At 40.4% G+C, this 13555-nt stretch overlaps 1 protein-coding gene across 1 annotated transcript in view; it reads left to right on the top strand.

Moving 5' to 3' along the window:
* Nucleotides 1-4562, top strand: part of LOC145399685 (ionotropic receptor coreceptor Ir76b-like) — a 34484-nt gene extending 29922 nt beyond the window's left edge. The window contains exons 5-7 of the mRNA XM_080272232.1: nt 811-917; nt 1730-1887; nt 4385-4562. Of these exons, the coding sequence (XP_080128358.1) occupies nt 811-917; nt 1730-1887; nt 4385-4479 (360 nt within the window). The 3' untranslated portion in view covers nt 4480-4562. The remainder of the gene's footprint in view (nt 1-810; nt 918-1729; nt 1888-4384) is intronic.
* The last annotated feature ends 8993 nt before the right edge of the window (nt 4563-13555 follow it).

Below are 13555 nucleotides of genomic sequence, written 5' to 3'. Positions count from 1 at the left end.
TAGTTCTACATCACTGTCATCCACAGAACTTCTCATTTGCAACTGTCCGCTTTCAGTGGGTCCATTTTTATGGGATTTCAGTAATGCAAAAATTCCACCTGCGTCAGCAAGCATTTGGTGTGGACACGACCGAAGAGGGCTTCATAGAGCACATATCCCGTCTTCCATAATTTTCATGGAACTTCGCTACGGTCAGGATGCTTTGGACGCCTTCATTATTTTGTACTTTATTCTTGCTGCCCCAAATGACTTTATTATGCACCTTAGGAAGAACTATTCTAAATCAGGGGTTAAGTATAGCCTTGACTTCAACCATTGTTACTAGTCTTTCACAGCTGAAAAGAATCGCCAGGAAGCAGCTGGAAGTAACTAAAAAATTTACGTCACCTGATTAAACTGAACTCCTTCAGCTACATATTGTCCTAGCAAACTAAGCCCATCTCCAGTACGAATACTGCATTTGAATTATAAGCGATACACCAGTCTTTGCATTTTCAGCCTATTTCTTCCTTGCCTCCCTCATTCCATCTGTCCATCTGACTCCCTAAGCTCATCGATCCTCCTATCTTCCTTATCCCATCGCCCTCACTGTCTCACCCCATCCCTCTTCATACCTACTAACGTTTGTGGGTGCAGTGCGGAATGTGGTAATGGGTATGGAACTTAAAATCTCCTCCCACCCCAAACGGTTTCTTATTTCTGTGCTTTATTCATCTATTGTTCCAGCAATCATTTGCATTCCTGTGTCTTAACGATCATTATAGAGTTTTTTTTTCTAGGAAAATTTGGACTAACCTTTTCTTTTTTCAGACTAAGACCTGCCCGTTTTACATAGCTGATGAGATGCTCTTCGGCACCACCAACGCCTGCCTTGGCTTTCCAAAGGGTTCCAATCTCAAGCCGTTGGTCGACCGAATGTAAGTAGCACCTTACAGTCATCATCGTCGTCGTTGCTTTGGTCATCATCGTCATATTCGCCGTCACCACCACCACAATCATTGTCATCATTACCAATGTCCTAATCCTATTTCTGACTAATATATGATATGGAAGGAAGTGGGACAGGACCTGGATACACACACACACACACACACACACACACACATTACGTTTCACTTCCTGTCGTAACTCTCTTTCAGTTTTGCAGGAAGGACACATACAGGCTGTAGTGACGGAATTACATCGGGGTTACCATTTTCCTGCTATGGACTCACAAGAAATTTCAGTCACCCTAACAAAAAACGATAATTAATGATCAGCTAAAAGTCCAGCAGTGACACCTGTCACACGCACACACACACACACACACACACACACACACACACACACACTGTAGATATACGTACATCTATCTATCTATCTATCTATCTATCTATGTGTTTGACCTTGACCTGCATTCTTAACATTTTACCAAATTGTCTTCAATGTCGAAGCACTCCAAGCTTGCCAAATCCTGAACCCTTCCACTTAATTTGATTCAAGTTGGATGAAAACTCTCTGAGATGACCTATTTTTATGATAACCTTGGCCTTTGACCTATTGTTATAAAAATCTCATTAATTCATCCTAGACTAGCCTTCATCTTTTCCACCATGTTCCGCCAAGATCGGCTAAAATAGGACAGACATTGACACATGCCCAGTGAAACGATTAGGGGGTATACATTTTTTTTTTTTTTTTGCTAACTTCAATCTGTAAATGAGCCACCTCCTCGCCACCACCTCCACAGTGTACAGAGGCTGAAGGAGGCTGGCATCCTGGACTATGAGGTGATGAAGGAGCTGAGCCACGTAGGGAAGTGCCTCAGGCCGGACACCTCCACTCAGGCCACCTTACGTCCTCTAGCGCTGGGGGATTTCTACGGGGTGTTCATGATTTATGCCGCAGGTGAAGTTTATTGGGAAGTACAGTCGTGGTCATAAATAATCACCCATCATCTGGTACCCCGTGCCTCAGGCTGGCTCCTTTATGCGCGGCAAATTGCAGTGGAGTAAGAGGGGCTGAGAGGAAGAGACCAGACAGAGAAGGGAAGGTGGGTGGGGAGACGAGCGATGGTGCGAGGGTTGAGTGAGGGAGGAGAGGGATGGTAGGTAGGGGAGGGAGAATGAAATGCAAAGTGGTGGCCACATTATTTGTCTATTTTCTTTCATTCAGGGCATGATATATAGGAGTTAATATTTGGTAGATAATGCTGTATTATATCTTGTATAGCACGTCAGATAACAAGCTTTAGTTAGGTGGTGATATCATTTGCTGGCTCGTGAGAGAGAAATACTAATGTGACAGATCAAACATTAATGCAGAGCCATCAAGACTGTGTGGGCCCACACTGTCATCGCGTGGGAGCCAGAGAACGAGAGGACACGGGCCCGCCTCCTGCAGCACACAACGGACGAGCGGGAGCTGTTCCGACGAAACCAGCAAACCATCAACAACATCGTTTCCTCGCTGCCGCGAAGACTGCAAGACGTTATTAAGAGGCTGGAGGCCACTGGACTACTTACTAAGGCTTTCCTTGTTGCTTTGGCTTTACCAATATCGGTAAACATTGATATAGATATATTTTGGGAGTTTGGGTAAGATTTTATTTCCCTTGTAACATTTTATGAGATATCGTAATTATATCCACCCATGTTCATAGTCATCAAGTTTATCTTTCATGCATAATTATCTTAAATAGCCTTTTCATAAAGAGATGCCATAAAATAGTTGACATGATGGTGACTGTACAGAAGGAGTGTATTCCGAGAGGGTGCTCATATTTACTGCGGACACAGCCATGTCAAAGGTTCCATATGAGATTTAGTTCCAAAATTAAATACATGTAAGGGTAGAGGACGTTTCTTAATTAAACATTAAGGAAGTCTAAGCCACCCAGATTCCATTCTGCATCCGAGGTCAAAATATACGAACAAAGACAAATATCTGGCTCTGCACTAATATTTGATCTCACATGTCAGTATATTTCTCTCATGAGCCAGCCCTTGATATCACCACCAGTCTAAGGCTTATTATCTGATGCCGGTATACAACATGTAACGCTGCATTATCTCCCGAATATTAACTCCTTTATATCATGCTCTGAATGAAAGAAAATAGACAAATAATGTGACCACCACTTCGCATTCATTCTCCTTCCCCTACCTTCCCTCCTTCCCCTCCCTCACTCCACCCCTACACCATCACTCACGTTCCCTTCTCTCTCGGGCCCCTCCTTCTCAGCCCCTCCTGCTCCACTGTCACTTGCCGCACATAAAGGAGGCAGCCTGAGGCACAGGGTACTGGAGGATGGGTCATTATTTATTACCACGACTGTACAAGGCATCACGATCCGGGATTATGGCGTCTGGATGGAGATAGATAGACGGAAGGATAGATAGATAAATATACAGACAGACAGATAGAAAGAAAGATAGAGAGATAGATAGATGGATAAATATAGACGCATAGACAGACAGATATATAGTATATCGATAACATGAGAGAGAGAGAGAGAGAAAGAGAGAGAGGATAAACCTCTCTCACGTTCGTGAGGGCATTCCACTGAACCTCAAAAATGTACTGAATAACAATGTACCCATTTAACTCCTTCAGGGCGAGGATGTCTTTCATTTTTCATGTCACTGCCAGACGCTACGCTGTACGGCTTAGAATGGACTCAAGGAGGTGAAGATATTAAAAACTAGCGTATTTAGTGGCCTCCTCTGTTTGACCCAAAGAATAACACGAGTCCATTAACAGACGGACGAAGTTGAATTTTGGGAGATATTTTTCGAACTGGAAAGGTTAGAATAAACTGTGTGTGTGTGTGTGTGTGTGTGTGTGTGTGTGTGTGTGTGTGTGTGTGTGTGTGTGTGTGTGTGTGTGTGTGTGTGTGTGTGTGTGTGTGTGTGTGTGTGTGCTTCTTACTGAAGGGGTTACATGTGGCCTACATTAACCCCTGTTAACCAGAAGTCATTCTAAAATTGATTAAAATCGTTTTGTGGTAGCAAAAATAAAAGAAAATCTTCATCATCCGATTCAAGAAGCAAAACACATGAAATATTTTTTAATTAGATACAGCCTTCATTAACTCTTTATTGCTGGGGGTCCTTCATGAGTTTAATAAAACTGTCTTGTTTTAGCGAAACTAAGGTAAAAACTACCCTCTGTTAAGTTATTTTTCTGGCCCTGGGTGCGTCTAAAAAGCCAACTCGGTGAACTGCAGGCTGAAGTTGTCCCTCACCTGCAGCCCACCATCCTTCTTTCGAGGCATAAGGGTAGAGCTGAGGGATATTTGTAGGACTGGGTAACGGGTCCGTTTAGTTATATCGGTGCCACTACGTGAAGGCGTCCCTCTCCAGTGCTAATATATCATGTGTTTCAATGGTATATCCATTAACAGGTGTGATGGTGGCCGCTCTTGTCTTCTTGATGGAGCTGGTGTTGGTAAAGGCCAAGGATCGAAGTCACTCACCCCTCCAGCCACCCTCCTACTGACTACTGTATGCTGCTCGACACCAAACGGCTTATGATGACGACCAGTCTTTCACCTCTTTTCACCAGTTTTCACCAGTTTCACCAATACTCCACTCCGTCACCACTTTTCCCAAGGTTCACAAATGTTCACCAACTTCTCCATTACCCTAATTCTTCATCAGTTTCTTCAGTGGCCCAATATTTCACAAACTTTCACGAATTTTCACATTTTTTTTTCTTATCCTGCAATTTTCCCTAGTTTTCACTATTTCTTTATCCAATTCTCCACGTGTTAAAGAGTTAAACTATTACAGGTGTGGTAATTGCTGCCCTGCCCTGGTGACCCCGTGTAGCTGTTGCTAATGAAGGCTCCTGCTCGAACATATTTCTTCCCCCCTCTCCCCCGTCCATCCTTCCCTACGCTGCCGTACACTCACAACAAATGCCTTTCGATGACCCTCCCCCCTCCAGTCTTACGTAACTTCCTTCAAATTTTAAGTAATATTGCACCAGTTATCACTGAATATCACTATTTTCACTAGTTTTCCCAATATTTCATCAATTTCGCCAAATTTTACCCATCTTTCACTCCAGTAAGTTTTTTTCGAACTTTTTTCAAACTTTCCCAAACTATTACTGGTATTTCGCCTGTTTCGTAAATTTCCACAGCATTTCCAAATTGTCCCAAATTTTCACAGATCTTCACTAATGTTTTCATCAATTTTCTCAACTTTTCATCAATGTTCACAACTTTAATCAGTCTTTCATTAGATTCTCACGAACCTGCCGATACGTTTACCCGGTTTGATCAATATCCTGTAACTTTCCCCACTTGGAGAAGTTATACCGAATGAAATGACCCCTTCAGTACGATGGCGTCTTTGTGTAGCATATTCTTGCTGCAACCAGACGATTTCATTCAGCTTTGGATTGTTCAGTATACGAGACCTTTTTTCCATGCTAGACAAAAACCGTCTGTTCTACAGCTGGAATAAGAGAGTCATTACGTCATCGCAGTGAAAGGGTTAAACTGGTGAATGAGGTACAGATATAGCCAAGAAAATATGCTCGTTATAATTAATAGTGGTTGTACTTAAGCATCAGGCGGAGGGCAAATAATCTCTAATCTCTAATATCTAATCTCACTTAATTCCTTCTGTCCAATGACATTTTTTTTTCATTTTGTTCTTGCTATTGAAAGACGATTTTGTTCAGGTTCCGAGGCCTTTCGAACGTTTGATACAGCCCTCGATAACCCTTTCACTACAGTAGATCTCCCCAAAGCAGAATAAAATCGTCTGAAGGTAGCTATACCAATTTAATAACACGTCTTGAGATTGAAGGGGTTAAAAAATGCTCATGATGCACTATAAAGGTGTTCTGAAGTCTGCAATGAGTGTTTAATTTTTGTGTGTGTACTTGTCTGTTACCTTTCAGTCACAAGCCGGAATCATTTTAGCTTCTTCATTCCTGTGCTGTATTTTTAGATGTGGGAGCATATCCAGGAGCGACCATGTCCATCTGGCTCTCATTAGCGATTTTCGGACGCAATGTGCGTAATTTCTGTAGACTTTAGCAAGGCCACAGCACTTCACAAACCATGCCACCCCGCCATACCATAGAGCACAAATGAACCCTCCTATACTACATCCTACCACACCACACCACACCACACATCATACAAACCCCTCATACCACAACACAAAAAAGAACCCTCCCATGCATCACACCACACCACACCACACCACACCACCCTCTCATTGCACAGCACACAAAGAAAACTCTCCTATATCACACCACAAAAAAACAAACCACACAACACCACCCTCTCATGCCACAACACACAAAAGCACCCTCCTATACCACACAACACCACACCACACCACACCACACCATTCTCTCATACCACAGAACACAAAAGCACCCTCCTATACCACACAACACCACACCACACCACACCACACCACACCACACCATTCTCTCATACCACAGAACATAAAAGCACCCTCCTATACCACACCACACCACACCACACAACCCGCTCATTCCACAGCACACAAAAGCACCCTCTATCCCTTCTCTACTCTCTACTGTCTCCTCATACCTTCCGCCTCGCTAGACATAGCATCTCTTATCTACTTTCACCTTCTTAGCCTGCGTCCGTCTGCCCTCATGCAGAGGACGTTTCACTTATAACACTTCAGGTAACTCTGGCGGCTTCTACACCCTGAGCCAGAGTCCATATTATTCGATAGTTTGACGAATCTTAACAACAACAAGGCGAGAGTAACCAGCCAATTATCCTTGAACACACACACACACACACACACACAAACTTGCTTGTCACCCACTTTTCCATTTTCCCAGTTAATATCCCGTCCATCTGTTTCGTGTAATCCGTGAACGTCGTGTACAGACATATTTATTTCTGCAATTTTCCGCCATGAAATTAAAGTAAGAATTCAATTAAGACCACGCAAAACTTTCAATAAAAATTTCCCCAAACCACACCCCCGCACACACACGCCCTCTCAAACGCACACTTGCCGGCAGACAGTTGTAGACATCCATTTTATTCTTTTTCGTAATATTCTGAAAATTTGGCTTAGTTACTAAAACCCCATCACTGAATTTCGAACGACATCGTTCACAGCCTCGCTATTTATCGTTAAGAGGCTAAACAATATACTGTATATCTCTGCGACTGTACATCACACTGCAGGGGTTAATATGGATTGCCTCAAACCACTTCAAGGCAGGAAATCATGCTGGCTAAAATCGTCTGGCGGTTGAAAAATTAAATATGAAAGACGTGACCCAGCTGGATAGGTCAAAAGTATGACAACAAAATATCAGCAACAACTATAATAATAATGATAATGATAATAATAATAATAATAATAATAATAATAACAATAATAATAATAATAAAACAATAATAATAATAATAATAATAATAATAATAAAAATAATATTAATCATTATCATCATCATCATCATCATCATCAATCATCAATCATCATCAATCATCAATCATCAGTCATCATCATCATGTCAATTAATCAATCATCAATCATAATAATAATCATAATAATAATAATAATAATAATAATAATACATCCATCCATCATCCAATCCTAAGAGCGTAGGAGCCCCGGGCTAGGCAAGCTGGTCCTGACATTAAGATGAGAGTGACCAATCCCATTCAACCCTGAGTGGCATTACGTGAGCAATGAATCCCAACTACCCCTTGGATATAAACCTACACAGGCTCAATCCGACTGGAGCTCCTTAAATACACACTAAACCACAAGCCCCCATAATTTGGTTATATGGTTACCACCCAGCGTAATAAATGGTTTCCTGGTGTACCGGAAACCATTTGGATTGTCACTCAGTGTAGAGTCACCCATAGACAGAAGGAAGAGGAAGGAATGAAGGAAAGAAAGACACAAGAGGAAGGAAGGAAAAGCGCAAAGGGAAGACACCCAAAGCAGCACTACATCGAGTGAGTGGATGGCGAACCTCCCCAACTACCAGGAAATAATAATAATAATAATAATAATTATACAGTACAATACTACTACTGCTACTACTTCTACTTCTACTACTACTACTACTACTACTACTACCACCATTTTACATTGGTCCATAAAAAAATATCTTGCTAGTAAAATCCTGTGAATGCCATTAAACCTCTCATGAAAATAAAGCATAAATATTTCCTTCACTTTACTACCAGACCATTTTCTTCAGCTTAGGGCAAACCTCTGGCAGTGAACGGGTTAGGTGAGGCGGCATGTAACTCCTTCAGCTCTGAACGTCTCTTTCAAGCTGAATAAAATCGTCTGTCGTAGCGATAAAGTGAAAAATATGTCGTTGAGGTGAAATGGTTAAATTTGTCACTGCCATGACGCCACCACTATAAATCCATCCACTTTAAATTAGCCGTAAAATTAACATCTCTCCATCCTGTATGTTCATTTGTAGCAACAGATCAACACTAAAACGTGGTGATAGTCACGAAGACGAGATATGAAAAGGATGTAGGGTTACAGTATTGTCTCATTCTGCCACTGAGCATGTGGAAATAAGTTGGAAAAGGCCTAAAATCTCCGCCTTGATAAAATGCATGAACGACAGATAATGTGAGTAGGATAAGCTTGAAATTCTCGTATCACAGGGGTTTGTGGAGTTTGTTAATCCCACGAATCCGGATTTCATTCTTATTTTTTCTCTCTGCTGCTGAAGAGAAGACGCCTTCCCAAATGATGAATTTTATTAAGGCGAAATCTGACCCCTACAGTTTAGTAAAACTGTCCTGAACTAAATAAGTTGGAACGGAAATACGATAAATAAATAAGAAAAAAAGTCCCCGGTTAAGTGGGTTCATGGAAGTGGGTTTGTTAATGGAGCTAAGTTTTATTGGCATCATTATCAGGCGTCTTTCCAACTAGAGTAAAAATCGTCTGATGGTAGAAGAAAATATAAAAAAATGACATGGTACTGAAAGAATTAACTCCTTCACTCCGATGACGAGTTGTATTTGATTATTGATGTTCCCATAAGACTTATTTCAGGTTAGGAGAGGTGTCTAATAGAGACAAGGAATTAATGAATGCTATATGTGATCCCTCATGTAGGAAAAATCTATTAAAAAAATAAAAAAACTTGGAGACATTATCATACTATAGGCGTGAAAAAACAATAGAATGTGAAGAACAGGCTTAACTGGTGCTGTGTCATTGTTGTGAGATAATTAACACTTTGTCCTATAGGGTCCAGACACGCCATTGACCTATTTAAAAAATTTGATCGCGATAATTATTATCACACTAATTGCGTTGGACAGTACGCGTGATGAGCTGGTGCGGTGGTGTTTAGCTGCCGTTGCTCAATCATCATCATTATTGCCATCATCATCGTTACCATCATCATCATTAACGCCACCATCATCATTGTCACAACTACAATCATCGTCATCATCCCTACCACCATCATCATTATCGTCATCATCATCATCACCATCATCATCATCATCATCATCATCATCATCATCATCATCATCATCATCATCATCATAAGCATCATCATCATCATCATCATCATCATCGTCCTTGCCACCATCATCGTTATCGTCATACGAACAATCATCATCATCATCATCATCATCATCATCACCCTCTCTCCAAATAATTGTTAGTTTGAGGACCATCGAGTAACAAGAAGAGGAAAACACAAAATGACAGAACTATGAACCTATTGCCATGTACAAAGAGACATGTGTCTCTATTCATTCAGTGCTGAAGCCTTCCACATTCTTGACTCATTCTCACAGACCAAACACTTCACACAAAAGCGTAATTAACAACGTCTGTGGTATAGGGATCATTCCGTCGTCAAAGCTCATATTTCCTCACCTTCGATACTTCTCTCGTTCACATATTCACTTAAATTACTTATCTACCATTGTCTCTACCTTCGACGGTTTCTCTTGCCCTCAAACTAACTCATACATACCCTCTTCACTACCCTAATCAGATCTATCCTTTTAGTATGGCCATACCCTTATGCACACTCCATGCTAGTCTTTTCTTCAACAGACTTCCTTGCTCCATATTTTTGACGAATTTTTGTTTCTTATGCTACCTATTTTTAGATTAGGCAGCCTGTAGGAGTAGCTGGAAGAAATCATTTAGTGACAGGAAAATAAAAATGAGTACTACGTTCTCTGGCTGGAGGGATTAAAAGTCTCGATAAAGCCTGTTGATACCCTGGACGTACTTGTGTTGTATGCAGGCTCACACCAGACAGTTTTGTACAGGTCAGAAAATTCCTAGCAATCAAACTTAAATGTCAGGTAGTTTGTATCGCACGTCCAGCCTTATCTCTTTCAGTCAGGTGACAGTTTTTTTTTTTTTTTATTATTATTCTCATCTCCAGACGTTTTCATTCAGCATCAGATAGATAATCAGTCCTGCGGGGGTTAATGAAGCCTTCTCTATCTCCTCCAGTTCGATAAGTTATCCCTACTGGATAAATACATCTAAAGATATCAATAACAAAAATAAGAACAGACGTCCTTGGCCTGAAGGGGCCAAGTAAGGGGAGCCATCCAACTGAAGATGAGAAGGGGAAAAGTTTAAACCTCTTGGGCACAAGAGGTCCTTTGCTAAGCGGAATAAAATTATCAGGCGGTAATCAGATAACCAAGAAGAAGGGGTTGCTGGAGAAAGCTATTGTCCTTCATTGTTCCCATATCTAATTAATTCCCTCTAAGGTAAAGAAGGAGGTGAACTGATCAACATACATCCCTGCACAATACATTTTACCCCTTGAACCAGAGGAAGTCATTTTACTTCTATTCGTGATATCTCCACACAGTTTTATTCAGCCCAGGAGAGACTTTTCGAACTGGAAGTGTTAGACACAGGCCTTGTTAGTGTATTCATTGCAAGAATTCTTCAAGGTAGTGAACAGAATGGTTTCAAGGTAGCAGAGAACATACTGAAAAACACGTGATCATACGGAAGGCATCAAACAGAAGGAAGAAAGCATGAAATTTTCTAGATTTAGATTAAGACTAACAAAGTACACATAGCCCTGAAAAATTCACACAGAATCTGGAGTAATGAAAGCAATCCATAGGCAAGGAATGGAAGAGTTTATTTGTCATAAAATTATACAGTGACGTCTTTTTAATATACGTTTGCTATCAAAGGCAGCTTATTTGGCTCCAGCTTAGAGAGCCTTCTGGAAATGAATGGGTTAGATATAGCCCTTATCCTAAGCTGAATGTAATGTCAACTGGTGGCTAGGATTAAAAATATGATACATCACTGGACTAAAGGGGATAAGGAAAGAGAAATATTGGTACCGTAAATCTACACACACACATACAGAGAGAGAGAGGAGAGAGGAGAGGATATAATATAAATGGTGAGCAACTAAAAAAAATCGACTGGCTGATAACACTGGAGTAACAATAAGTGGACAGAGAAGATGAAGAAATGAAATTTGGAAACATAACCGCAAGGGAGAGGGCAGACTAACAAAAATTAAAAGTGTTAAGGTAATAAATGCTTTTTTTTTTTAAGTTTTTATAAAATGGCTAAACTGGTTTCTTGAGACATATACTGTATGTGCATGTAAAAAGAACTGTATTTATACGTGGAAAGATCCTATTAAAGAATTAAAATGTTTCAGACGAACAGACCAAGAAATGTACTCATTTTAAACACAGCAAACTGATTTCGAATAACATTTTTCTAAAATGTAAAACCAAACAAATGTTTTAGAAGTACTGCAGGAAAACCATTCATCTGGGTCCTCCCCCCCCCCCGCACACACACACTTTTTAAAGTGCATAGAGAACTCGATTCCTTCGTCAAACAGAATGATGATGATGATGATGATGATGATGATGATGATGATGATGACGCTATGTTTTCCTTCGATGAGTTGGGAGAAGAAGTACAGGTGGCATCAGAAGTCCTGTCCCCCCCCCCCCAGTTTTTCTCCCCATGGACTTTGACAGCCAGTCGGGTGCATCCAAAACAAACAGTGCCGTTGACACTGAACTGTAGCTAAAGCCATCATTGTCGTTTGCAGTGGATTCATTTCACTGATTTTCAAAGTCCATGGAGAGAAATGCAGGACTTTTGATGTCGACTGTACAAGAAATGAATGGCGAGCAAATGATACATACAGTTAAGACAGCTTCAAGATGAATATGTATAAAACAACATCGTTATTTAATAACCACGTTCAGGTCCTTCCGGTTCTAATAGGAAATAATATCGGGTACTGAAGACTGTGCAAACACAGACCACAAAATCCAAAAAAACTCATTTGAAGACAATGGAATCAGGTGAAAAAATATTAATGATATTTTGGAGGATATGGCTTTTGGTAATTGTAACATTATGAAGATAATCGGTATATGGTAAGGTGCGACCTTCTTGTTCTAACATAAGGAGGAAAATCTGCTGCCTGACAAACATAAGCTTAGCATTTCCCAGAGAGGAACAGCAAGGATTATCAGGGATCATATATATATATATATATATATATATATATATATATATATATATATATATATATATATATATATATATATATATATATATACAAACACCAGAGTTAAAAACTAGAAATAGTTTATGATGTAATTTTTTTCGGAAAATAATTTACAGTTGAATAGCCTGGCAGCTGAATGCCAACTTAGAAATGAAATGAGAGGAGGAGGAGGAGGAGGAGGAGGAGGAGGAGGAGGTAGAAAAACAATGAAACTGAGCGAGGAAATTAAGATTCTTCTTTTGGGATTGTACGGAATTGGCTAACAGCCGATAGTTCAAAGTGCGGAAAGTTGGGAAAGGCCTTCCTCATGCAGTGGGTTGCTTAAGATATTGAAGATATTTTGATGATGTTAATGATTCAGATGATGGTGAAAGCTGTGAGAAGCCATTGCTTTGTGATAATCCTAAGGATATAAAAATTTCTTAACCAGATATGTCAAACAGCTAAGACTAAGTATAGCATGATGTTTATTACTCTTAGTACAGTATATAGTGTAGTAACGTCAGGTAAGGTTGGGTATCGAGTGGTGATGTGTACACCAGGAACGTCCTAGCATCGCTTCATGTCACCTTCACGGAAGGTCACAATTAACGTGGCGCACACTGCATCATTCCACACACAATACAAATTACGTGTATCTTCACGGTAATGGCAAGGCGGCAATGGCTTATTTCAGTGACTTCACATTCTTTTAGACTTTCCTTTCTAACATTTGTCAGTTTTAGGCCTGAAAGTTTTCGTTTGTAGTGTACATTCAGACATAAACTATCGTTATCCTCGCTGTCCGATTTAGTATGTACTGTACCGCTGGACGAAACGCTTGGAATCATTGTGTTTTCTGTCCAGACACAGTAACCATTGTTCTTTTTCGTTTTATCGTCGCTCATTATGTAAAACTTACGGCATCCACGTAAGTTCTTAGATAATTAATTTCCAGACATACCGAAACATTTCGGAATTATGGTTCAGGTCTAGCTTTCATCACCCTTGTTGAACGTTAATTATTTTCTTGATATTC

This window comes from Coenobita brevimanus, chromosome 50, assembly GCF_032717465.1.
Source record: "Coenobita brevimanus isolate Jiangsu-jjx chromosome 50, ASM3271746v2, whole genome shotgun sequence".
NCBI lineage: Eukaryota > Metazoa > Arthropoda > Malacostraca > Decapoda > Coenobitidae > Coenobita > Coenobita brevimanus.
The sequence above is the reverse complement of the archived record's forward strand: the minus strand, read 5'-3'. Positions and strand labels throughout refer to the sequence as shown.